This window comes from Lepidochelys kempii, chromosome 14, assembly GCF_965140285.1.
Source record: "Lepidochelys kempii isolate rLepKem1 chromosome 14, rLepKem1.hap1, whole genome shotgun sequence".
NCBI classification, from domain to species: domain Eukaryota; kingdom Metazoa; phylum Chordata; order Testudines; family Cheloniidae; genus Lepidochelys; species Lepidochelys kempii.
The window spans coordinates 50,212,385-50,238,355 of NC_136393.1; the positions used below are offsets into that span (position 1 = coordinate 50,212,385).

Here is a 25,971-nt window from a genome sequence, read left to right on the forward strand (position 1 = left end):
ACGCGCTGGGATGATTTATGCTGACAGTGCCTCAAGGTTGGGACTGGGCTTCCCGGGCTGGTTACAGGGAGCCCCCTTGCCTGGTGCTGGGGCGCGGCTGGCTCTGGGGTGGGGCTGGGGGCTGGTTACACGGAGCCCCCTCCCCCGGTGTTGGGATGCGACTGGCTCTGGGGTGGGGCAGGGGGCTGCTGAATGGTGATATTGAACAGGTGTTGATGGGGTGTGAAGAGGGACCCCAGGCAAAGCCCCGTGCCGGGGGGTCGTTTATTTAATCCTGTCCTGCCCCCCAATACCCACCCCCCCAAAAAAATTGCTTCTTGCATTTTTATCCTTCCGATCCTGCTCGAGCGAGCCCCCCCAGCAGCTGCTCAGCTGTGGGCAGGGAACGGGTCCTAGGCGTGAGTGGATCCAGAATAAACCACATCTTGCTCGTGCCATGTAAACGCCCCGGGACTCCGGTTCGAACCCCTGCCGTGCCCCGTCAGAGCGCAGTGAGCGGCTGCCAATCGGTCACCAACAAACCAGCGAGAGATTTGGTAGGTTCCCAAAATTCCCAGAGGCTGGTTTCTGCCTATTCAATGCTCCCCGCAGCAAAGTGCCCGGGACCCACGCCTGGTATTATGGCAGTGGGACCCCCAGACCCCGGCCCACTGCAGGGCTCTGACCTCAAGTTAATGAAACTGAAGTTACCCAGAAGTCACTTCTGAGCCCCAGGGCTGGGCTAGCAGGGGGCTGCGGGTTGGGAGTGAGGGGCACTGGGGGGGCTGCAGGTCGGGAGTGAGGGGTGGCGGCGGAGCGGAGGGCTGTGGGTCGGGAGGGAGGGGCACTGGGGGGGCTGCGGGTCGGGAGTGAGGGGTGGCAGCGGAGCGGGGGGCTGCAGGTCAGGAGTGAGGGGCACTGGGGGGCTGCAGGTCAGGAGTGAGGGGCACTGGGGGGCTGCGGGTCGGGAGTGAGGGGCACTGGGGGGGTGCGGGTCGGGAGTGAGGGGTGGCAGCGGAGCGGGGGGCTGCAGGTCAGGAGTGAGGGGCACTGGGGGGGCTGCAGGTCGGGAGTGAGGGGCACTGGGGGGGTGCAGGTCGGGAGTGAGGGGTGGCAGCGGAGCGGGGGGCTGCAGGTCAGGAGTGAGGGGCACTGGGGGGCTGCGGGTCGGGAGTGAGGGGCACTGGGGGGGTGCGGGTCGGGAGTGAGGGGTGGCAGCGGAGCGGGGGGCTGCAGGTCAGGAGTGAGGGGCACTGGGGGGGCTGCAGGTCGGGAGTGAGGGGCACTGGGGGGGTGCAGGTCGGGAGTGAGGGGTGGCAGCGGAGCGGGGGGCTGCAGGTCAGGAGTGAGGGGCACTGGGGGGCTGCGGGTCGGGAGTGAGGGGCACTGGCGGGCTGCGGGTCGGGAGTGATGGGCACTGGGGGGGCTGTGCATTGGGAGTGAGAGGCACCGTGGGAGCGGGGAGCTGGGGGGCGGGAGCGAGGGGGACCGGGGGGCGGGAGCGAGGGGCCCCTGCGTCACGCCTGTCTCTCCAAGGCCCCGTGACGAGGGGCTCTGGGGCTTTATATCTCGCCCGCGCCCCAAGGCCCCAGCCATGCTGACGGCCGCCCTGCTCCTGCTGCTGGTGCTGCTGGCCCTGGCCGTGCTGGGGGGCAGGCGGGGGGCCTGCGGGGGGGGCGGCTTGAGCGCCCTGCCTGGCCCCTGGGCCCTGCCCCTGGTGGGGGGGCTGCCCCCCATGCTGCACCCCGAGCTGCCCCTGCACCTGCTGGAGCTCGCCCGGCGCTATGGGCCCGTCTACCGGCTCCGCTTCGGGGCCAAAGGTCAGCGGGGCTGGGGCCCCCCTGCCGGAACCCCCTGGGGCCCCCCTGTGCCCTGGCCCTGCCCCCACTGGGCCCCCCTTCCTTCCCCCCCATGCGCCCAGGCCCCTCCCCAGCTGGACCCCTCCCCTGCAGGCCCCCCCTTTCCCCATGTGCCCAGGCCAGGCCCCCCCCCCGCCTCCTTCCTTCTCCCCACTGGGCCCCCCTTCCCCCATGTGTCCTGCCCAGGGGCCCCTCCCCCCATGGCCTCCCCCTTTTGCCCATGGGCCCTGGCCGGGTGCCCCCAGCTTGTTTCCTCCCTGCTCTGACCTGGCCGGGGTCCCCCTGTTAACCCCAGCCTCCCCCCAGTTGTGCTAGAGACGGGGGGGGGGAAGGGTTAAAACCCCAGCTGACCCCCCCGGCACGTGTGCCCCCAGACGTGGTGGTGCTGAACAGCGTGGACTCCATCCGCCAGGCGCTGACCCAGAAATGGTCCGATTTCGCCGGGCGCCCCTCCAGCTTCGTTGGTAATGGGGGGCTGGGGACTGAGGGGGTTGAGATGGTGGCTGCGGCTGTTTGGGGGGGCTGTGGGGTGAGGGTGGGGGATGTGTTGCCAGAGGACTCTGGGGGGCTGTACATGAAGCTATCTAGGGGGGATCAGCCCTTCTCCAGCTCCCGGAGCTCCGACTCCCCTGGGTCCTGCCATCAGTAGGGTCCAGAGTTAATACTGGGACGGGATGGGGGCAGGTCCCGGGGGCTGGGGGGGTCTCTCCCAGCGGGTCACTAACCCTCCCCTCCCCCCCTGCAGCGGATCTCATCTCCCTGGGGGGCCACGATCTGTCCCTGGGTGACTTCACCCCCGGCTGGCGGCTGCAGCGCAAAGTGGCTCACTCGGCCCTGGCCCGCGCCCAGCGCCTCCAGCTGGACCCGGTGCTGGGGGCCCAGGCGGCCGCGCTCTGCCAGGTGAGGGCCCCCCGGGACCCCCTAACCCCAGGGAACTCCCACCCCCCTTCACCCCAGGGGCCCCCCCGGGACCCCCTAATCCCAGGGAACTCCCACTCCCCCTCACTCCAGGGGCCCCCCAGGCCCCCCTAACCCCAGGGAACTCCCACCCCCCTTCACCCCAGGCGGCCCCTCACCCCAGGGGCCCCCCCGGGACCCCCTAACCCCAGGGAGCTCCCACCCCCCCGTAGGGAACGTCTTCATCCCAGACACCCCTCAGGGAACCCCTTCACCCCCGGGCACCCCCCTGGGACTCCCCTAACCCCAGGGAGCTTCCACCCCCCATAGGGACCCTCTTCATCCCAGGGATCCCCCTTCACCCCAGGGACCGCCCCTGGGACCTGCTTAACCCCAGGGAAATGCCACCTCCCATGGGGACCCCCCTTCACCCTTGGGAACCCCCACCCCTCCCCCTCCCGTGGGCACTCGCCCTAAGGAAACCCCCCAACAGGGACCCCCATGACATCTCACTTCCCACCCATACTCCCCCCTCCCCGGGGATCCGCCTTGGCCTGGACCCAGGGCCCCCGGGGGCGTTGGACCCCCTTTACCTCTCTCTGCCCCCCAGGTTTTCCGTAGCTATGGGGGGGCCGCTGTGGACGTGGCCCAAGATTTCTCGCTGCAGACGTGTCGTACCATCTGTGCTATGGCCTTCGGCCCCATGGTGAGCCCGGGGTCGGGACCCAGGTGTCCGGGACGGGGAGTGCCCCCCTAGGGGACCCAGGTGTCCGGAGCGGCGGAGCAGGGAGCGCACCCCTAGGTGACCCAGGCGCCCGGGGAGGTGAGGGACGGAGCGCACCCCTAGGGGACCCAGGCATCCGGGACGGTGGGGCAGGGAGCGCACCCCTAGGGGACCCAGGTGTCCGGGACAGCACCCCATTGGGACTCAGCTCCCAGGACCTGGAGGAGGGGAGGGGAGGGGACCCCGTACCCCTGGGACCCAGGCATCCAGGGCGGCGGGGCAGGGAGCGCACCCCTAGGGGACCCGGGGAGACGGGGCAGGGCCCCCTGGCGCCCAGCCTGGGCCGGGGGGGATTTGGGGGGCTCCGTCCCGCTCCCTCCCCGCAGATGCCGGACGCCGCCGCCACCCGGGACATCCACGACTGCATCACGGACCTGGTGGCGCTGTGGGGCCGGGGCGCCGTGCGGGCGCTGGACGCGCTGCCCCTGCTGAGGGTGAGGGGGCGGGGTGTGGGGGGGCGCTGGGGGGGCCGGCGGGGGGCGCTGTGGGGGGAGGGGGTTACGCTGGGGGGGCCGGCGGAGGGGGGGCGGCGCTGTGCGGAGCTGCAGGGGGCGCTGTGAGGAGGGGAGGGGGGTGTCGCTGTGGGGGCCGGCGGGGGGCGCTGTGGGGCGGAGAGAGGGGCGCTGTCGGGGGCCAGCAGGGAGCGGGGGCGCTGTGAGGAGGGGAGGGGGGTGTCGCTGCGGGGGGCGCTGTGAGGCGGGGAGGGGGGTGTCGCTGTGGGGGGCCAGCGGGGAGCGGGGGCGCTGTGAGGAGGGGAGGGGGGGTGTCGCTGTGGGGGCGGGGGAGCTGCAGGGGGCGCTGTGGGGCGGGGAGAGGGGCGCTGTCGGGGGCCAGCAGGGAGCGGGGGCGCTGTGAGGAGGGGAGGGGGGTGTCGCTGCGGGGGGCGCTGTTGGGCGGGGAGGGGGGTGTCGCTGTGGGGGCCGGCGGGGGGCGCTGTGGGGCGGAGAGAGGGGCGCTGTGGGGGGCCGGCGGGGAGCGGGGGCGCTGTGAGGAGAGGAGGGGGGGTGTCGCTGTGGGGGCGGGGGAGCTGCAGGGGGCGCTGTGGGGCGGGGAGAGGGGCGCTGTCGGGGGCCAGCAGGGAGCGGGGGCGCTGTGAGGAGGGGAGGGGGGTGTCGCTGTGGGGGCCGGCAGGGGGCGCTGTGGGGCGGGGAGAGGGGCGCTGTGGGGGGCCAGCAGGGAGCGGGGGCGCTGTGAGGAGGGGAGGGGGGTGTCGCTGCGGGGGGCGCTGTTGGGCGGGGAGGGGGGTGTCGCTGTGGGGGCCGGCGGGGGGCGCTGTGGGGCGGAGAGAGGGGCGCTGTGGGGGGCCGGCGGGGAGCGGGGGCGCTGTGAGGAGGGGAGGGGGGGTGTCGCTGTGGGGGCGGGGGAGCTGCAGGGGGCGCTGTGGGGCGGGGAGAGGGGCGCTGTCGGGGGCCAGCAGGGAGCGGGGGCGCTGTGAGGAGGGGAGGGGGGTGTCGCTGTGGGGGCCGGCAGGGGGCGCTGTGGGGCGGGGAGAGGGGCGCTGTGGGGGGCCAGCAGGGAGCGGGGGCGCTGTGAGGAGGGGAGGGGGGTGTCGCTGCGGGGGGCGCTGTGGGGCGGGGAGGGGGGCCGCTGTGGGGGCCCAGCAGGGGGCGCCGGAGTCTCAGTCTCGGGGTCCCCCCCAGGTGTTCCCCAGCGGGGCCCTGCGGCGGCTCCTGCGCCAGGTGCAGTTCCGAGACGCCTTCGTCCGGGCCCAGATCCAGCGGCACCAGGTGGGGGGGGCTGGGGGAGGGGAAACTTGGGGGAGAGACGCGGGGGCTGGAGGGGGGATCCCCGGGGATGAAACTGTCTGGGGGGCTGGGGGTTCTCCAGGATGAGGGGGTTTCCCTGGGGGCGGGGTATGGGGTGGGGGTTGGGGGTCTCTGGGGCAGGGGTGGGAGTCGGGGTGGTGTATGGGGTCGGGGTCTCTGGGGTAGAGGGTGGAGGGTTCGCGGGGCGGGCTGGGGGTGTCTCTGGAGCAGGGTGGAGGGTCCCCGGGGCGCGGTTTGGGGGGCGGGCTGCAGGGTCTCTGGGGTGGGGGGGAGGGTCCCTAGTGTGGGGTTTGGGGGTCCCCATTCCCTTCCCTCCCCCCCATGTCCCCCCAGGAGTCGCTGCGCCCCGAGTGCGCCCGGGACATGGTGGATCACATGCTGCAGCTGCTGCAGGACCGGCGGGGGGCGGGGGGGCGGGGGGGACCCCACGGCCGAGGGGGGGGCTCACCCCGGAGCACGTTCACATGGCGCTCGTCGACCTCTTCATCGGGGGCACCGAGACCACAGCCGCCCTGCTCACCTGGGCTGTGGCCTTCCTCCTGCACCACCCCCAGGTGAGCCCCGAACCCCCCGTACCCCCAAACCCCCCCGTACCCCCTGATCCTCCACAGCCGCCCTGCTCACCTGGGCTGTGGCCTTCCTGCTGCACCACCCCCAGGTGAGCCCCGAACCCCCCGTACCCCCAAACCCCCCCGTACCCCCTGATCCTCCACAGCCGCCCTGCTCACCTGGGCTGTGGCCTTCCTGCTGCACCACCCCCACGTGAGCCCCGAACCCCCCGTACCCCCAACCCCCCGTACCCCCTGATCCTCCACAGCCGCCCTGCTCACCTGGGCTGTGGCCTTCCTGCTGCACCACCCCCAGGTGAGCCCCGTACCCCCAAACCCCCCCGTACCCCCTGATCCTCCACAGCCGCCCTGCTCACCTGGGCTGTGGCCTTCCTCCTGCACCACCCCCAGGTGAGCCCCGAACCCCCCGTACCCCCAAACCCCCCCGTACCCCCTGATCCTCCACAGCCGCCCTGCTCACCTGGGCTGTGGCCTTCCTCCTGCACCACCCCCAGGTGAGCCCCGAACCCCCCGTACCCCCTGATCCTCCACAGCCGCCCTGCTCACCTGGGCTGTGGCCTTCCTGCTGCACCACCCCCAGGTGAGCCCCGAACCCCCCGTACCCCCTGATCCTCCACAGCCGCCCTGCTCACCTGGGCTGTGGCCTTCCTCCTGCACCACCCCCAGGTGAGCCCCGAACCCCCCGTACCCCCAAACCCCCCCGTACCCCCTGATCCTCCACAGCTGCCCTGCTCACCTGGGCTGTGGCCTTCCTCCTGCACCACCCCCAGGTGAGCCCCGAACCCCCCGTACCCCCTGATCCTCCACAGCCGCCCTGCTCACCTGGGCTGTGGCCTTCCTCCTGCACCACCCCCAGGTGAGCCCCGAACCCCTCGTACCCCCAAACCCCCCCATAACCCTGATCCTCCACAGCCGCCCTGCTCACCTGGGCTGTGGCCTTCCTGCTGCACCACCCCCAGGTGAGCCCCGAACCCCCCTGAACCCCCTGATCCTCCACAGCCGCCCTGCTCACCTGGGCTGTGGCCTTCCTCCTGCACCACCCCCAGGTGAGCCCCGTACCCCCAAACGCCCCCATACCCCCTGATCCTCCACAGCCGCCCTGCTCACCTGGGCTGTGGCCTTCCTGCTGCACCACCCCCAGGTGAGCCCCGAACCCCCCCATACCCCCTGATCCTCCACAGCCGCCCTGCTCACCTGGGCTGTGGCCTTCCTGCTGCACCACCCCCAGGTGAGCTCCGAACCCCCCCGTACCCCCTGATCCTCCACAGCCGCCCTGCTCACCTGGGCTGTGGCCTTCCTCCTGCACCACCCCCAGGTGAGCCCCGAACCCCCCGTACCCCCAAACCCCCCCGTACCCACTGATTCTCCACAGCCACCCTGCTCACCTGGGCTGTGGCCTTCCTGCTGCACCACTCCCAGGTGAGCCCCGAACCCCCCGTACCCCCAAACCCCCCCGTACCCACTGATTCTCCACAGCCGCCCTGCTCACCTGGGCTGTGGCCTTCCTCCTGCACCACCCCCAGGTGAGCCCCGAACCCCCCGTACCCCCAAAACCCCCTGTACCCCCTGATCCTCCACAGCCACCCTGCTCACCTGGGCTGTGGCCTTCCTCCTGCACCACCCCCAGGTGAGCCCCGAACCCCCCGTACCCCCAACCCCCCCCATACCCCCTGATCCTCCACAGCCGCCCTGCTCACCTGGGCTGTGGCCTTCCTCCTGCACCACCCCCAGGTGAGCCCCGTACCCCCAAACGCCCCCATACCCCCTGATCCTCCACAGCCGCCCTGCTCACCTGGGCTGTGGCCTTCCTGCTGCACCACCCCCAGGTGAGCCCCGAACCCCCCCATACCCCCTGATCCTCCACAGCCGCCCTGCTCACCTGGGCTGTGGCCTTCCTGCTGCACCACCCCCAGGTGAGCTCCGAACCCCCCCGTACCCCCTGATCCTCCACAGCCGCCCTGCTCACCTGGGCTGTGGCCTTCCTCCTGCACCACCCCCAGGTGAGCCCCGAACCCCCCGTACCCCCAAACCCCCCCGTACCCACTGATTCTCCACAGCCACCCTGCTCACCTGGGCTGTGGCCTTCCTGCTGCACCACTCCCAGGTGAGCCCCGAACCCCCCGTACCCCCAAACCCCCCCGTACCCACTGATTCTCCACAGCCGCCCTGCTCACCTGGGCTGTGGCCTTCCTCCTGCACCACCCCCAGGTGAGCCCCGAACCCCCCGTACCCCCAAAACCCCCTGTACCCCCTGATCCTCCACAGCCACCCTGCTCACCTGGGCTGTGGCCTTCCTCCTGCACCACCCCCAGGTGAGCCCCGAACCCCCCGTACCCCCAACCCCCCCCATACCCCCTGATCCTCCACAGCCGCCCTGCTCACCTGGGCTGTGGCCTTCCTCCTGCACCACCCCCAGGTGAGCCCCGTACCCCCAAACCCCCCCGTACCCCCTGATCCTCCACAGCCGCCCTGCTCACCTGGGCTGTGGCCTTCCTCCTGCACCACCGCCAGGTGAGCCCCGAACCCCCCGTACCCCCTGATCCTCCACAGCCGCCCTGCTCACCTGGGCTGTGGCCTTCCTCCTGCACCACCCCCAGGTGAGCCCCAAACCCCCCGTAGCCCCTGATCCTCCACAGCCGCCCTGCTCACCTGGGCTGTGGCCTTCCTGCTGCACCACCCCCAGGTGAGCCCCGAACCCCCCGTACCCCCAAACCCCCCCATACCCTCTGATCCTCCACAGCCTCCCTGCTCACCTGGGCTGTGGCCTTCCTCCTGCACCACCCCCAGGTGAGCCCCGAACCCCCTGTACCCCCAAACCCCCCGTACCCCCTGATCCTCCACAGCCGCCCTGCTCACCTGGGCTGTGGCCTTCCTGCTGCACCACCCCCAGGTGAGCCCCAAACCTCTGTGTCTTGGGAGGCGTTCGTGGGGGTCTCTGTGGGTGACCTTGACCAAGTCCCATCTCTCCTTGCCTCCGTTTCCCCATTTGTACAGCAGGCAGGACGAGCCTCCCCCCCATAAAGCACTGGGTGACCCCTGATGGGGGCGGTCAGTGTCTATGGGGGGGGTCAGTGTCCATGGGGTCCCCCCACAGGTCCAGGACGGGATCCACGCGGAGCTGCAGCGGGTGCTGGGCCCCGAGCGCCCCCCCAGCTATGGGGACCGGGACCGGCTGCCCCTGCTCAGCGCCACCATCTCCGAGACGCTGCGTTTGCGCCCCGTGGCGCCCCTCGCCCTGCCCCACAGAACCACGCGGGACACCAGGTACCCCTCCCCCGCCCTGCCCCACGGCCTGCCCCACAGCTCCATGTGGGACACCAAGTACCCCTCCCTTCCCCCGCCCCACGGCCCCTATCCCCGCCCTGCCCCACGGCTTCCCTGCCCCCATCCTCCGCCCTGCCCCACAGCACCACGTGGGACACCTGGTACCCCTCCCCCCCCGCCCCTTGGCCTCCCTGCCCCCATCCCCCGCCCCCACAGCACCATGGGGGACACCAGGTACCCCTCCCACGCCCTGCCCCACAGCACCACGTGGGACACCTGGTACCCCTCCCCCCCCCCCACCCCTTGGCCTCCCTGCCCCCACCCCCCACCCCCACAGCACCATGGGGGACACCAGGTACCCCTCCCCCGCCCTGCCCCACAGCCTGCCCCACAGCACCACGTGGACACCAGGCACCTGCTCCTTCTCCCATCTGACCCCCGCTTGTCTCTGCAGCCTCCTGGGTTTCAGCATCCCCAAGGGAACCACCGTGATCCCCAACCTCTTCGCCGCCCACCACGACAAGGGCACCTGGAGTCACCCCCTGGAGTTCAGGCCAGGTACGGCCCCCCCCTTGCCCCCCAGCTTCCCCTGGGCCACTCCCCCACCTACGGGGCTGAACACCTGGGCCTCCGATTCTCATGGGGGGCGGTGCCCGGACACCTGGGTCCCGGCTGATGGCTCTCTCCCACTCCCGCAGAGCGGTTCCTGGAGGCGGACAACCCCCGGCTGGCCCAGCGCAACCTGCTGCCCTTCAGCTGTGGGGCTCGGGCCTGCCTGGGGGAGACGCTGGCCCGGGCCGAGATCTTCGTCTTCCTCGGGCACGTCCTGCGCGAGTTCCGGCTGGAGCCGCCTGCGCCCGGCGCCCTCCCGTCCCTGCGGGGCCTGTACGGCACCGTGGTGCGCTGCCCGCCCTTCCGTGTCCGCGTCCTGCCCCGGGGGCCCCTCCCCGAGCCCCCCGAGCCCCCAGTGACCCCATAGCCCCCCCCGGCGCCCTCCCGTCCCTGCGGGGCCTGTACGGCACCGTGGTGCGCGGCCCGCCCTTCCGCGTCCGCGTCCTGCCCCGGGGGCCCCTCCCCGAGCCCCCAGTGACCCCATAGCCCCCCCCCCGGTGCCCTCCCGTCCCTGCGGGGCCTATACGGCACCGTGGTGCGCTGCCCGCCCTTCCGCGTCTGCGTCCTGCCCCGGGGGCCCCTCCCCGAGCCCCCAGTGACCCCATAGCCCCCCCCCGGCGCCCTCCTGTCCCTGCGGGGCCTGTACGGCACCGTGGTGCGCTGCCCGCCCTTCCGCGTCCGCGTCCTGCCCCGGGGGCCCCTCCCCGAGCCCCCCGAGCCCCCAGTGACCCCATAGCCCCCCCCGGCGCCCTCCCGTCCCTGCGGGGCCTGTACGGCACCGTGGTGCGCGGCCCGCCCTTCCGCGTCCGCGTCCTGCCCCGGGGGCCCCTCCCCGAGCCCCCAGTGACCCCATAGCCCCCCCCCCGGTGCCCTCCCGTCCCTGTGGGGCCTATACGGCACCGTGGTGCGCTGCCCGCCCTTCCGCGTCTGCGTCCTGCCCCGGGGGCCCCTCCCCGAGCCCCCAGTGACCCCATAGCCCCCCCCCGGCGCCCTCCTGTCCCTGTGGGGCCTATACGGCACCGTGGTGCGCGGCCCGCCCTTCCGCGTCCGCGTCCTGCCCCGGGGGCCCCTCCCCGAGCCCCCAGTGACCCCATAGCCCCCCCCTGGTGCCCTCCCGTCCCTGTGGGGCCTATACGGCACCGTGGTGCGCTGCCCGCCCTTCCGCGTCTGCGTCCTGCCCCAGGGGCCCCTCCCCGAGCCCCCAGTGACCCCATAGCCCCCCCCTGGTGCCCTCCTGTCCCTGCAGGGCCTGTACGGCACCGTGGTGCGCTGCCCGCCCTTCCGCGTCCGCGTCCTGCCCCGGGGACCCCTCCCCGAGCCCCCAGTGACCCCATAGCCCCCCGCCCGGTGCCCTCCCATCCCTGCGGGGCCTGTACGGCACCGTGGTGCGTGGCCCGCCCTTCCGCGTCTGCGTCCTGCCCCGGGGGCCCCTCCCCGAGCCCCCAGTGACCCCATAGCCCCCCCCGGTGCCCTCCTGTCCCTGCGGGGCCTGTACGGCACCGTGGTGCGCTGCCCGCCCTTCCGCGTCCGCGTCCTGCCCCGGGGGCCCCTCCCCAAGCCCCCAGTGACCCCATAGCCCCCCCCCGGCGCCCTCCCGTCCCTGCGGGGCCTCTACGGCACCGTGGTTCGCTGCCCGCTCTTCCGCGTCCGCGTCCTGCCCCAGGGGCCCCTCCCCGAGCCCCCAGTGACCCCATAGCCCCCCCCCGGCGCCCTCCCGTCCCTGCGGGGCCTCTACGGCACCGTGGTGCGCTGCCCGCCCTTCCGCGTCCTGCCCCGGGGGCCCCTCCCCGAGCCCCCAGTGACCCCATAGCCCCCCGCCCGGTGCCCTCCCATCCCTGCGGGGCCTGTACGGCACCGTGGTGCGCGGCCCGCCCTTCCGCGTCTGCGTCCTGCCCCGGGGGCCCCTCCCCGAGCCCACAGTGACCCCATAGCCCCCCCCGGCGCCCTCCCGTCCCTGCGGGGCCTGTACGGCACCGTGGTGTGCTGCCCGCCCTTCCGCGTCCGCGTCCGCGTCCTGCCCCGGGGGCCCCTCCCCGAGCCCCCAGTGACCCCATAGCCCCCACTGCTGCCCTTAACCCCCCCGCCACCCCTGGGACCCCTGCTGAGCCTCCTGTGAGCCCCTGCGCCTCAAAGCAGCGCCCTGGGCCCCGTCTCCCTCATTCCCACGGGGCTGCGCTGTCCCCACACAGCGCCCGTGTGAGGTGTCGTGTGAAACCCGTGAGCTGCTGAGACCCGCTGGCTTGTCCCAACGTGGGCCGCGTTGGGGTGCAGGGAGCTGTGAGCTGCTGCTGTGGGGGGGCTACTGGGACCGGCGGCGACCCACCCCCAGGCGGGCGCTCCTCGACCCTGAGGCCTGCCCGAGCCCCATGCGCCGGGGCTGCTCTGCGACCCGGGTGCACGAGGCCAGGCCGGGGGATCGCCCGGCCCCGGGACTCAGCAAAGCCCGTCGGGACGTCCGGGCGAGTGTCGTAGGCACAGGGGCCCAGGGCAGAAACGAGGGGACGGGGCCTCATGCGATGGCCCTTCTTCTCCCCCGGCCACGCGGCCCCTGGGCAGACAAAGCCTCTGACCGAGGAGACTGGCCCCAGGCTGCAGGGAGAGGCCCGGGTCCCGTGGGGCGAGAGAACGGGTGAGCCAAGCCCGCCTGCGAGGAGCCGTCAGCTGTAGCCGGTGCGCTCACCGGGCGTTCGCTTAGGTAACGAGCGCGGCCCTTCGGCTCATCGCCTCCCGTCTCGCTCTGGCGTGAATAAACCTGGTTTCTATTGTCCCTAAAACAGGGGGTTTGCTCGGCGCGCTCGGGGTCTCCGCTCCGGTACAAAGGCTGGGGCGTGTCCTCCCCACAGCCGGGGGGGCGGGCGGGTAATGAACTCACACTGGCCAGGCTGCTGCCCAGGAGAGGCCGGCCCAGCTGTGGGGTGCAAGGCTGGGGGGGACTGGCTGGGGCCTCTCTCTGTGTGCGAATTGGGGGTGGCTCTGGGAGCCTTCATGCGACCTCGCCAGGTGTGGGGCTCCCCATGGGGCTGAGTGATCACAGCACCTGGAGGGTTTGCTGCAGCTCACTGGCCTAGCTCTGTGAGAGCCAGCCCAGGCTGCAGCGTGAAGGGGGCCCAGCGGTGCCATGCAGCACCCCAGGGATCCTGTCACATCTCCCTGAACCCCCGGGACTCCCAGTCACCTCCCCACGGCCCCAACCCCCATCCCGCCAGTGACCCCAGGTGACCCTCTTGCCGTCCTGAACCCCTCACTGACCCACCACTGCAGTGAGCCCCAACCCCGCATTGTACTCTGTGCCCCAGGGACCCCTCCCCAAGCCCCTTATATCCCCCCCCCGCATCTCTCCAGGTCATGGGGAGCCTCCACCCCACACCTGTCCCTGGCCCCAACAGTTTCTCACTCACTGGGGGGTTTTGTAACAATTTCAGCTGTGTTTTTAATATATAAACTATATCACTCAATAGACTCTGTACAGCCCCCTGCAACCCCCCTTAACTCTGCCCCCCCCCATTTCCCCGCAACCCCCCTTAACTCTGCCCTCCCCAACGTCCTCGCCCATCTGGGCCGTTTCAGTCAGAATAAAGGTGCTTTGGGTCCATCTGTCTCCGTCGCTCCACCACCCATGGGGTCACCGCTCGCTCCCCTGTCTCCCCACAGGCCCCCGCTTCTGAGTGGGGAGGTGATGGGAGCCCCAGAGGAGCTGGGGGTCAGGACTCCTGGATTCCATCTGCCCCGCCCCCCCACCAGGCTGGATTGGGGTGCCCCCTTTGGGCTGGGCCTGCTGCACAGACCCCCCCCCTTCACTGTGGGGAGCAGGGGACTCCCCAGGGGTGTGTGGGAGGGGCTAGGTGAGGGGAGGGAATTAAGCATTGGGGCTCTGTGGGGGAGGGGAGTCTCATGGGGGGGTGGAAGGGCCCCGGGGGGGGGGTCTCCTCGTGATGCCCCGGCTTCCCCTGGTGGCGCCCGGCAGTGCTGCGGTCTCGCTCGCTCGCTCGCTCTCCCTCCCTCCCGCGTCCGTCTGTCCGTCCGTCCAGCTCAGCCCCGCCGTGGCCGCAGCTTCATCTCGGTGAAGGGGATGGAGAACTCGAAGCCTTTCCAGTTAAACCAGTTCACGCCCTGGGGGGGGCAGAAATGGGGGGTAAGAGACCCCCCAGCACTGGCCCCCTCGGCAACTTCTGTAATAGTGCTAAATGCAATCCGTGACTCAGTTTCCCAACTGGCTTGGACGTGCTGGATGGGAAGGAGTTAATTTCCTGCCCTGGGATGGGCCAACCCAGGAGTCCTGGCTCCCAGCCCCCCCCCCTGCTCTCCCCACCAGCCCCCCCCCCCCCGCCTCCAGAGCTGGGAGAGAACCCAGGCATCCCGACATTGCCCCTGCCCCCAGAGCCAGGAGAGAACCCAGGCGTCCTGACACCGCCCCGCCCCCGCAGCCGGGAGAGAACCCAGGCATCCTGACACCGCCCCGCCCCCAGAGCTGGGAGAGAACCCAGGCATCCTGACACCGCCCCGCCCCCGCAGCGGGGAGAGAACCCAGGCGTCCGGGCGGCGTACCTGGTGGTCCCGGCCGCTGCCGTAGAGCCCGTTGAGGTTGGCGTAGTGGCAATTCCGGTACCACCAGGCCCCCCGGTAGGACACCGCGCAGGGCGTCAGCAGCCGGCTGGGGTCCCGGTCCCGGGTCGAGAAGACGCTGCCCGAGTGGTAGCTCAGCGCATCGCCTGGGGGGGGACAGGGGGTCAGGGGGGGCTGGGGGCACAGCGCCCCTCCCCCAACCACCCCTGGGACAGGGACCCCCCGCTGCCCCCCCAGCCCCCCCGGGACACGGACCCCCCATCCACTGACCCCCCAACATAGCAACCCCCACTGCCCCCCAGACCCCCCGGGACACAGACCCCCCAATCCACTGACCCCCCAGCCCCCCCGGGACACGGACCCCCCCATCCACTGACCCCCCAACATAGCAACCCCCACTGCCCCCCAGCCCCCCCGGGACACAGACCCCCCCATCCACTGACCCCCCAACATAGCAACCCCCTGCTGCCCCCCCAGCCCCCCCGGGACACGGACCCCCCATCCACTGACCCCTGACATAGCAACCCCCCCACTGCCCCCCCACCCCCCCGGGACACAGACCCCCCCATCCACTGACCCCTGACATAGCAACCCCCCCACTGCCCCCCAGCCCCCCCGGGACACAGACCCCCCAATCCACTGACCCCGACATAGCAACCCCCTGCTGTCCCCCATCCATCCTCGTCCTCTGCCCCCTCCGCCAGCACCCCGCATCATGACCCCCCCTTTCCTTCCCCATTGGCGACCCCCGCCTCCCTTTCGCCAGCGCCCCCCCAGCCGCCCCTGCCCCTCACCGGCCGTGCCGCGGTAGCCGTCCAGGTGGAGGCGGTAATGCTCGCTGGGGGGGTCGACCCGGAACCGCTGGTACCGGGCGTAGGCGGCCTCGGCGCCGGCCCGAAGATCCACCCGCAGCTCCTGCTCCCCGGCCGCCGTCAGCTGGTGCAGGGCGTCGTTACCTGGGGGCAGGACGCCTGGGTTCTCTCCCTGCTGCGCCGGGGCCGCCCGGACGCCTGGGTTCTCTCCCGGCTCAGGGGGGAGCGGGGGGTCGGGGGGGATCGCAGGGCCGCCCGGACGCCTGGGTTCTCTCCCGGCTCAGGGGGGAGCGGGGGTCGGGGGGGATTGCAGGGCCGCCCGGACGCCTGGGTTCTCTCCCGGCTCGGGGGGGGGAGCGGGGGTCGGGGGGGGATCGCAGGGCCGCCCGGACGCCTGGGTTCTCTCCCGGCTCGGGGGGGATCGCAGGGCCGCCCGGACGCCTGGGTTCTCTCCCGGCTCGGGGGTCGGGGGGGATCGCAGGGCCGCCCGGACGCCTGGGTTCTCTCCCGGCTCGGGGGGGATCGCAGGGCCGCCCGGACGCCTGGGTTCTCTCCCGGCTCAGGGGGGAGCGGGGGTCGGGGGGGATCGCAGGGCCGCCCGGACGCCTGGGTTCTCTCCCGGCTCGGGGGGGATCGCAGGGCCGCCCGGACGCCTGGGTTCTCTCCCGGCTCGGGGGGGAGCGGGGGTCGGGGGGGATCGCAGGGCCGCCCGGACGCCTGGGTTCTCTCCCGGCTCGGGGGGGGGAGCGGGGGTCGGGGGGGATCGCAGGGCCGCCCGGACTCCTGGGTTCTCTCCCGGCTCGGGGGGGATCGCAGGGCCGCCCGGACGCCTGGGTTCTCTCCCGGCTCAGGGGGGAGCGGGGGTCGGGGGGGATCGCAGGGCCGCCCGGACGCCTGGGTTCTCTCCCGGCTCGGGGGGGGGGAGCGGGGGTCGGGGGGATCGCAGGGCCGCCCGGACGCCTGGGTTCTCTCCCGGCTCGGGGGGGATCGCAGGGCCGCCCGGACGCCTGGGTTCTCTCCCGGCTCGGGGGGGATCGCAGGGCCGCCCGGACGCCTGGGTTCTCTCCCGGCTCGGGGGGGAGCGGGGGTCGGGGGGGATCGCAGGGCCGCCCGGACGCCTGGGTTCTCTCCCGGCTCGGGGGGGAGCGGGGGATCGCAGGGCCGCCCGGACGCCTGGGTTCTCTCCCGGCTCGGGGGGGAGCGGGGGTCGGGGGGGATCGCAGGGCCGCCCGGACGCCTGGGTTCTCTCCCTCACCCAGCCAGAACTCGCGGGACCGGTTCCCGAAGCCCTGGGCATAGGCCTGCCAGTCGCGCCAGAAATCCGTCTCGCCGTCCATGCGGCGCTGGAACACCTGGGGGGAGGCGGGGGGGGGTCAGAGACACACGCTCGGCCCCGCTGCCCCCCCCGGGGCGGGTGTGTCCCCCCCGCAGGCCGCGCTGCCCCGGCCCCGCACTCACCAGCCAGCCGCCCCCGTCGGTCTCCATGTCGCAGTAGACCTGCAGGGGGCGCTGCCTGTCGCCCCCCCAGGTAGATGGTCACCTCGCGGGAGGGGCCCGGCCCGTTCAGCTGCTCCTCCACGCAGTCCCGGGGGAAGGGGTAGGTCAGCCAGACTGCGCGGAGAGGCGAGAATGGAACCCAGGAGTCCGGGACCCCAGCCCCACCCCCTCCAACCACTAGACCCCGCTCCCTTCCCCGAGCCAGGAGAGAACCCAGGCGTCCTGGCTCCCAGCCCCCTGCTCTAACCCACCAGCCCCCACTCCCCTCCCAGAGCTGGGATAGAACCCAGGCGTCCTGGATCCCAGCCCCCCCTGCTCTAACCCACCAGCCCCCACTCCCCTCCCAGAGCCAGGAGAGAACCCAGGAGTCCGGGATCCCAGCCCCACCCCCTCCAACCACTAGACCCCACTCCCCTCCCCGAGCCAGGAGAGACCCCAAGAGTCCTGGCTCCCAGCCCCCCGGCTGTAACCACCCACTAGCCCCCCCTCCCCCGAGCCAGGCTAGAACCCAGGCGTCCTGCGGCTCACCGGTGTTGAAGGAGGTGGCGATGGGGGCGCTGGGGAGGCCCCCCCGGATCGCCTGCACCCGGACCTGGTAGCGGCTGGACGGGCTCAGGTTGCTCAGCTGGTAGGAGGCCGCGTCTGAGCCCAGGGGAATCTCCTGGGGGGAGAGGGAGTGAGGGGGGGTGATGGGCCGGAGGGGGTGGGGGAGGGGCAGGGAGCAGCGATGGGGCTGGGGGCGGGATGTGGGGGGAGCCGGGGGGGAGGGTGGAGAGTGGGGCGGGGTGTTGGGGGGGCTGTGGCAAGGGTTGGGGAGGGAACGGGGGGGCTGAGCAGGCAGGGGGCTGGGGGGGGCTGGGGGTCCGGGTACCTGCGTTTGGCCAGAGGGTGTCTCGTAGCTGAGCAGGTAGCCGGTGGGGGGGACGCGTGGGGGCGTCCAGGAGAGCCGGGCGCTGCGGGGGGTCACGTCAGTGGCTTGCAGGTCCCGGGGGGCATCCAGCCCTGGGGGAGGGGAGAGTGAAACAGGGACCCCCCGACCTCCCCCCTCCCTGTGACCCCCCTCCCCCCACCGACAGCCCCCCTCCCCTCACTGCTTCCCCCACCCCTCCCCGTGACCCCCCTCCCCCCACCAACATCCCCCACCCCACCCCATGACCCCCCTCCCCCCACCAACATCCCCTACCCCTCCCCATGACCCCCTCCCCCCACCGACAGCCCCCCTCCCCTCACTGCTTCCCCCACCCCTCCCCATGACCCCCTCCCCCCACCGACAGCCTCCCTCCCCTCACTGCTTCCCCCACCCCTCCCCGTGACCCCCGCCCCCCTCCCTGCACCCCCCCATACCGGTGGTGAAGGTGGCATGGGCGGGGGAGCTGCGGTTGCCCCCCGTCACCCCGTGGACGCTGACCAGATACTCGGTGTCCAGCCGCAGCCCGGTCAGGGGGTGCTCGGCCCGGGCCCCAGGGAGCCGCACCGTCACCGCGGGGCCTGCGGGGAGAGCTGGGGTGAGGGGGGGCAGGCTGGAGGGGAGGGGTCCGGAGGGGGGGCTGGGGATCCCCACGTCTGAGCTGCCCCCAACACCCCCCCTGTGGATGCAATGCCGGCGTGGGGAGGCCGAAGGAGCCGGGCCGGGCGAGGGGCGACCGGGCCAGAGGGAGCCGATGGCCCAGGGCCCCGGAGATGCCCGCGCCGGCCGCCCGGACCCGGGGCAGGCGGGCGAAGGGCGCCAGGGCCCCGGGGACGGAGCCACCCGCCGGGGCGGGGAGCCAGCGAGAGCCGGGTGCAGGCCGGGGGAGGGGAGCAACGCCCTGCCCCCGCGCTCACCTTCGGGGGGTCCGTAGCTCAGCTCGTAGCTCTGGGCGGGGGCCCGGGGCGGGTTCCAGCGCAGCAGGGCCGAGGCCTCGGTGACGTTGACGGCACGCAGGTCCGAGGGGCCGTCGGGGACTGCGGAGAGAGCGCGGAGCGTCAGGGGGGCAGCCCCCGCTGAGGGGACCCAGGCGTCCGGCCGGTGGCATGGGGTGCTGGCCCCGGGGCAGGGGAGCAGACCCAGGTGTCCGGCGCTGGCCCTGGGGCAGAGGAGGGGACCCAGGCGTCCGGCCGGTGGCATGGAGTGCTGGCCCCGAGGCAGGGGAGCAGACCCAGGTGTCCGGCGCTGGCCCTGGGGCAGAGGAGGGGACCCAGGCGTCCGGCTGGTGGCATGGGGTGCTGGCCCCGGGGCAGGGGAGCAGACCCAGGTGTCCGGCGCTGGCCCTGGGGCAGAGGAGGGGACCCAGGCGTCCGGCCGGTGGCATGGGGTGCTGGCCCCGGGGCAGGGGAGCAGACCCAGGTGTCCGGCGCTGGCCCTGGGGCAGAGGAGGGGACCCAGGCGTCCGGCCAGTGGCCCGGGAGCAGGGGAGGGGACCCAGGCATCCGGCCCTTACCTGTGGTGACGTAGCCCACCAGTGGCTCGCTCTCCTCGAAGCCCCGGACGGCCATGACGCTGACCTCATAGCTGACCCCGGGGATCAGCCCCTCGAGCGTTGTCTGCAGCCGGGTGCCCGCGACCATCACGCTCTGCGGCTCCCCTGGGGCGACAGGCGGGTCAGGACGCGCTGGGGGCGGGGCCATGTGTCGGGGCCAGGGCACAGGGCCAGTAGGGGGCGCTGTTCTGCAGGCAGTTCTTGGGGGCTCTGGGGGCATTTTGGGGTGCTCAGTGTGGGGCGCTATGGGGGCGGTCACTGTGCAGCAGGGGCCAGCGGGGGAGGGCCAGGGGCCACAGTGTGGAAGCAGTGATGGGCGCTGTGGAGGGGGGTCGGTTTGGGACACTGTGGGGGGCAGCGAGGTGCACTGGGAGGAACTGGTTTGGGGTGTTGGGGAGGGCAGCAGGGGGCACTGTGGGGGGCCAGCGAGGGGCACTGTGGGGAGTCGGTTTGGGGTGTTGGGGAGGGCAGCAGGGGGCGCTGTGGGGGGCCAGCGAGGGGAGCTGTGGGGGGGAGCAGGGGGGTGCTGTGGGGCACTTACCCCCTTTGCTCAGCTGGAAGGACACCTTGTAGCGGTCGACATGGGTGGACGGGGCCCCCCAGGTCACCCCCACCGAGGTCTCACGGACATCGCTGAAGCGCAGGTCCCGGGGGCTCTCCAGCTCTGGGGAGACATGGGGGTCAGGGGGGCCCCATGGGCCCTCAGGCGGAGCCAACTGGGGGGCCCCTTCCCAGCATGACCACTGGGGGGAGAGCACCAGCCTGCAAAGCCCCGTCCCCGTCCCCCCCCCCAGCCGGGCGAGGGGGCTGAGACCCACCAGTGCCCCCCACCGTCACCCCCTGGCGCTCACCCATCCACCTGTCCCTCCCTCCGTCTGTCACGGGCTCCACACCCTCCATCTGTCCTACCCCCGCTACCCCCTCTCACCAGGGATGGGGCAGGGGGCAGCAGGGGGCTGTCACGCTACTGACTTGAACTGGGACCGTATAGAACATGGTTGCAACCAAGCTCCCGTCGTGGCCCCAGCTCTTGTGCAAAGGGGTGGGATGCGGTGTCTCGGAGGGGGTGAGGCTGGCCGGTTGGGATTATGCCGTCTGGGTGCAGGTGTCACGTTGTATTTAAAGATGCCGGCGTTAGCTCTGGCCTGTCTGCAGTTCACACGGGTGCTCTACTCCTGGGGGACACCCCAGACAAGTGGGGGTCAGCTCTGCCCAGCCTGCTGGGTGGCCCATGAGCGACACCCCTGACCCACGGCGGACACGCCGGGGGACTCAGCCCGGCAGGCGGGGAGAGGCCTAAGGGCCGGACGCTGGGGTTGGCCGTTACTGGATGTCAGTGAGTCCATGTCACCAGCTCTTGCTCTCGTCTCTTTCTTTTCCTTTTACGAATAAACCTCGAGATTTTAGATTCAAAAGCGTTGGCCACAGCGTGATTCGGGGGTGAGATCTGACCTGTACATTGACCTGGGTCTGGGCTTGGTCCTTTGGGATCGAGGGAACCTCTTTTCTCTTTCTGGGGGATTGGTTTTCATAACCACTCATCCCCATAACGAGGGGCGCTGGTGGGGAAACTGGGGTGTCTAAGGGAACTGCTCGTGTGACTCGTGGTTAGCGGTGGGGTGAGACCGAAGTCCTCTCCGGCTGGCGGGTTTGGTTTGCCTCGGGGTGCACAGAAACCCCAGGCCGGGGCTGTGACTGCCCCGCTCTGAGCGATTTGTCCTGAATTGGCCCCTCTCCGTGGGGTCCCGCCAGAACCAGCCTCGTTACAGGGGCGCTGGGCTGTGGGGCGGGGGCAGCACGGGGTGCTGGGACGAGGGGGCAGCTGGGCTCGGTGCCGCAGCGGGGGCCGTACCGAGGCTGCTGGTCTGTGCGGCCCCGTGGACGTTGGCCGTCTCCTCGCCCTGCCGCAGGCCGTACACTGCCAGGCCGTATTCGGTGCTGGGCCGCAGCCCCCGCAGCACGGCCGAGCGCTGGGCCCCCGGCACCGGCACCTCCTGGGCGGGCGCCGGCCCCAGCCCGGGCCCCCGGCCCGCGTCCCGGTACCGGATGAGGAAGGTGTCGAAGTTGCCCTCGGGCGCGTCCCAGCTCAGCCGCAGCGAGGTCGGGGTCACCTCGGAGATGAGCAGCTGGTCCAGCCGGGCGGGCGTCACGCTGGAGGCTTCCGGGAAGGCTGCGGGGGCAGGAGGGGGGTTAGGCTCCTGCAAGGGCAGGACAGGGTTAATTGTCCCTGGGGGAGATGGCACCGGGGGGGGGGGGGCTGGGGCCAGGCAAGAAGGGGTTAACTCTATCCCATCATGCACCTGGCCAGGAGCCCTGGGAGCAGGTTAGTTACTTTTGTCCCATGGGGCTCCGGTGCAGAGTGGAAAGGGTTAACTGCCGGGAGGGGCGGGGGGCGACAGAGGGAGGACAGGAATGGGGGGTCAGGAGCAGGGGTTAGGCCCAGAAGAGGAAGGGCCTGTCGCCACAGCTTGTCAGTGGCGCAATGGGATCGTTAGCCCCGTGTTACAGGTGGGGAAACTGAGGCAAGGGGCAGTTATGGGGCTTTTTGCATGGTCACCCAGAAGGTCAGAGGCAGAGCTGGGAGAGAACCCAGGAGTCCTGGCTTCCAGCCCCCCTGCTCTAACCCACCACACCCCACTCCCCTCCCAGAGCTGGGAGAGAACCCAGGAGTCCAGGGTCCCAGCTGGGCCACGGAGGGAAGACCTGCGGAAGGAAGGGGGCTGGAAGATGTTGAGGGGCCCTGGCCGGCCGGCCCCCCGGCTCGCTGACCTGTGACGGCGTCGGTGGAGACAGGCCCGAGGCGCTTAGGGCCGGAGACGCCGTAGAGGTTGAACTTGTACTTGCGGGAGGGGAGCAGGTCGGACACGACGAGCGTGCGGGACGCCCCGTCCGCGGGCAGCGCCTGGGGTTTGCCCTCCCCGTCCCGGTACTGGAGGAGGAAGGAGTCGAAGGCCCCGGCCTGGACGGTCCAGGAGAGGCGGACGGAGTCTTTGGTGACCTCGGAGGTCGAGAGCTCCCCCAGCTTGGGCTGCGAGGCACCTTCCTCCTCCTCCTCGTCTTCCTCCTCCTGCCGGCCTGGGGAGAGGGGAGCAGCTCAGACCCGGCCCGGACCCCACGTCTCCAGACCCCACCCCTGTTTGGGATCGGGATGAAAGCTGCAAAACTTTGGCAAGCGGCCGAGAGGCCAGTCTCTTTGCAGGTGGCCTGACTGCTGCTGGGACGCGCCAGACCCAGCCGGCCCTGGGCCGTGGCGTGGGCAGGAGGGTGGATCAGAGCCGATTGCGGCCGGCGGCACAGAGCAGGGAGGGGAATTAGCCAGCCAGACAATCCCCACGGGCCAGGCCGGACTCTCCGTCCCTGGCTCACGTGAAACCCACACAGGCTGTTTCTGGATGAGCTCGCCGCTGGTTCTGCCCAGCGCGAACACAGGCCGGGGCGAGGGCCAGGGCTACGCGGCCCAGACCAGGGGTCCCAGGTCCCCTCGCCGAGCCCAAGGCTCCATACGAGCCTGTTTCCTCGCCAGCGCTTCGAGAGGCGAGTCGGCATTTTCCCGTCTCAAAGCGCGTCCCTCGGACCCTCCCCCTGCCCCACGAGGCACAGGGACGTAGAGAAGGGGGCGATTCTATCCCATCATGCACCTGCCGGGGGGGTGGGGAAGGTGGGAGGAGAGAGCTGATAGCTGACCTGTGACGGCGTCGGTGGAGACGGGGCCGAGGCGCTTGCGGCCGGAGATGCCGTAGAGGTTGAACTTGTATCGGCGGGAGGGGGCCAGGTTGGCGACGGTGACCGTGCGGGATCCCCCGTCCACGGGCAGCGCCTGCGGGTTGCCGTCCGTGTCCCTGTACTGGAGGATGAAGGAGTCGAAGGTCCCTTCCTTCACAGTCCAGGACAGATCGAGGGAGTCATGGGTGATGTCAGAGGCCGAGAGCTGCCCCAGGCGGAGCCGTACCCCGGCTCCCTCCTCCCGCGGCGCTGTGGTTGGAGCAGAGTGGGAGGGTTAAGGGTGAGGTAACAGCCTGTGGGGCAAACAGAGGCAGCTTCCCCCACTGCAGAGCGATGGGATCAGGCTCTCTGCAAACTCAGGCAGTGTCACCTCTGATGTCCGGGGCAAGTGGCCCCTCTGTGGGGTGGAAATAGGGGAGCAAAGTGGCTGACAGAGGCAAGACCCCTTGGATGTGGCCTCTGGTGCCATGACTGCACCAAGCAAAGGGATGTGGAAGAGGGTGGTTGGGAGCGAAGGAACGTGGAAGGGGCCCTGGTGGAGGAGGGGACAGCCGGAGGGGTGGTGGGAAGAGAGGAGGAGTGAAAAAATGCCCAAGAGAAGAAAGGGGCAAAGGGAGACAAGGAGGGAAGGATCCCAGAGGAGGAAACGCCGCGCAGGGACAGGCGAGGTGGGAGAGTGGGAAGGCAGGGGAAAAGCAAATCAGTGAAGGTGGGTCCTGGGAAAGACCCTGCAGGGGGAGAAGGAAGGAGGCAGGCGCTGGCTGGGAACCTCCTCCCGGCAGCCGCTGACCTGTGACGGCGTCGGTGGAGACGGGGCCGAGGCGCTTGCGGCCGGAGATGCCGTAGAGGTTGAACTTGTATCGGCGGGAGGGGGCCAGGTGTGCGACGGTGACCGTGCGGGATCCCCCGTCCATGGGCAGCGCCTGGGGGTTGCCCTCCGCGTCCTTGTACTGGAGGAGGAAGGAGTCGAAGTCCCCGGACTGGACGGTCCAGGAGAGCAGGGCGGAGTCGTGGGTGACGTCGGAGGCCGAGAGCTCCCCCAGGCTGGGTTGGGGGGCGGGTTCCTCCTTCCGTGGTGCTGCGGCTGGAACAGAGAGAGGGGGGTGAAGGGTGCGGCTGGGTTTGGGGGCAGTTTGCCGGGTCCTTGGGGGCGGGTAATTCCTAGCCAGAGGGGATCAACAGGGAGGATTAGCAGAGGGAGGGTGCAGGGAGCCCCAGAGACCGGCCCCAGGACACAGCCGGATCCTTCTGCTGGGTAGGAGAGCTGGGGAGAGACAGACGCACGGGGCATGTCTGCAAAGAGGATCCCGCATTCCTGGGTTCCCCGCGGCCACCCCGCCTCCGTGGAGGGGTCGGCCCAAACCTCGGTGAGAGCTGAGCTGAGATGGGAGGAGAGAGGGGGAAAGAAGAACAAGTGAGAGAGAAAGAGAAGGGGGTGAACTAAAGCCTCCAGCATCAATGGAAAAATCCCCATTGACACCCATCCAGTCCCATACACACCCATATCACCATCTTCATACGCTCCCCTCCAACCACCCATCCATGGCCAGTCACATCCATCTATCCAGGCACCCACGACCTTACCCACCATAGCCCTTGTACCTGCCCCCTGCAGAGGGGTTACCCAGACACGCACACCTCTGCGTGTGCATCCCCCAAAACAGCCATCCATAAACTCCATCCATCCCCATCCCCATCCATCTATCCCCTTAGCCATCCATCCCCATACACATCCATTCATCTCTCCATCTCTCCTGCCATCTCTTCCCTTAGACATGTATTCGTCTATCTATCCATTGATGACCATCCCCTCCCTCCATCCATTCATCCCCATACAGAACCTTAATCAGTCTATCCATCCATGAGATCCCCTCCATCCATCCATCCCTCCGCCTCGATTTCCATACACAGACATCCATCTATCTATTCATTCATCCATGCACATTGATCCATCTGTCTGTCTGTCTATCCACCCATCCATCCCCATCCAAACTCCTCTATCTGTTGAATGGCCGGTAGACGGGGGGTGGAGGTTGGAGTCCGGGAAGCGGCTGGCAGCTGCTGTCCCCACCCACTGCAAAGCAAAGGGGGCGGGAGGGGACAGAGCCGGCGCCCCGGGTCCAGCCGCTGACCTGTGACGGCGTCGGTGGAGACGGGGCCGAGGCGCTTTCGGCCGGAGATGCCGTAGAGGTTGAACTTGTATCGGCGGGAGGGGGCCAGGTGTGCGACGGTGACCGTGCGGGATCCCCCGTCCACGGGCAGCGCCTGGGGTTTGCCCTCCGCGTCCTTGTACTGGAGGAGGAAGGAGTCGAAGTCCCCGGACTGGACGGTCCAGGAGAGCAGGGCGGAGTCGTGGGTGACGTCGGAGGCCGAGAGCTCCCCCAGGCTGGGCTGGGGGGCGGGTTCCTTCTCCCGCAACGCTGCGTCTGGAATAGAGAGAGGGGGGTGAAGTGGGAGGCTGGGGTGGGTTGCCGGGTCCTTGGGGGGGCAGGTAATTCCTAGCCAAAGGGGATCTGCAGAGAGGATTAGCGGGGGGAGGGTGCAGGGAGCCTCAGGGACCGGCCCCAGGACACAGCTGGGTCCTGCTGCTGGGAAGGAGAGCTGGGGAGAGACAGACGGATGGGGCATGTCTGCAAAGAGGATCCCGCATTCCGCAGTTGCCTGCGGCCACCCTGCCTCCGTGGAGGGGTCGGACCACAGCGACCAGCACAAATCTCAGTGAGAGCTGAGCTCAGACGGGAGGAGAGGGGGGAAGGAAGAACAAATGAGAGAGAAAGAGAAGGAGATGAACCAAAGCCTCCAGCGTCAATGGAAAGATCCCCAATGACACCCATCCAGCCCCAACCACTCCTCCAAACATCCCTCCATCCTCATATGCACCCATTCATCTATCTGTCCATCCATGACTATCCCTCCATCCCCATCCATGCCCATAGAGAGCCACCCATCTACACATCCATCCATCCCCACCAATCCCGATCGACAGCCATCCATCTATCTATTCACTCACTGATCCATGCACATCGCTCCAGTCAGTCAGTCTTCTCCATGCACATCGATCCAGCTGTCTAGACACCCCTCCATTCCCATCCAAACTCCTCCACACATTGAATGGCTGGTAGGCAGATTGTGGAGGTTGGAGTCTGGGAAGGGTCTTTCCAGGAAAGTCCCGGCTGGCAGCTCTTGT

At 70.7% G+C, this 25,971-nt stretch overlaps 2 protein-coding genes across 2 annotated transcripts in view; one reads left to right on the top strand and one right to left on the bottom strand.

The window, feature by feature from the left end:
• The first annotated feature begins 1,714 nt into the window (after window positions 1–1,714).
• On the top strand, window positions 1,715–10,586 carry CYP21A2 (cytochrome P450 family 21 subfamily A member 2). Its single transcript, XM_078848393.1, has 11 exons — window positions 1,715–1,799; window positions 2,213–2,302; window positions 2,584–2,738; window positions 3,346–3,441; window positions 3,846–3,953; window positions 5,160–5,246; window positions 5,619–5,674; window positions 5,722–5,839; window positions 8,949–9,118; window positions 9,573–9,676; window positions 9,817–10,586. The coding sequence occupies exons 1-11, from the start codon at window positions 1,715–1,717 to the stop codon at window positions 10,095–10,097; spliced, it is 1,350 nt and encodes a 449-aa protein (XP_078704519.1). The 3' UTR covers window positions 10,098–10,586.
• Window positions 10,587–13,261: 2,675 nt separating this feature from the next.
• Window positions 13,262–25,971, bottom strand: part of TNXB (tenascin XB) — an 89,975-nt gene continuing 77,265 nt past the window's right edge. The window contains 16 exon segments of the mRNA XM_078848394.1: window positions 13,262–13,840; window positions 14,276–14,439; window positions 15,088–15,249; window positions 16,361–16,457; window positions 16,564–16,629; window positions 16,631–16,716; window positions 17,131–17,263; window positions 17,474–17,604; window positions 17,947–18,090; window positions 18,427–18,546; window positions 19,023–19,166; window positions 19,603–19,725; window positions 20,914–21,231; window positions 21,831–22,136; window positions 22,746–23,033; window positions 23,575–23,862. Coding sequence (XP_078704520.1) covers window positions 13,760–13,840; window positions 14,276–14,439; window positions 15,088–15,249; window positions 16,361–16,457; window positions 16,564–16,629; window positions 16,631–16,716; window positions 17,131–17,263; window positions 17,474–17,604; window positions 17,947–18,090; window positions 18,427–18,546; window positions 19,023–19,166; window positions 19,603–19,725; window positions 20,914–21,231; window positions 21,831–22,136; window positions 22,746–23,033; window positions 23,575–23,862 — 2,651 coding nt within the window. The 3' untranslated portion in view covers window positions 13,262–13,759.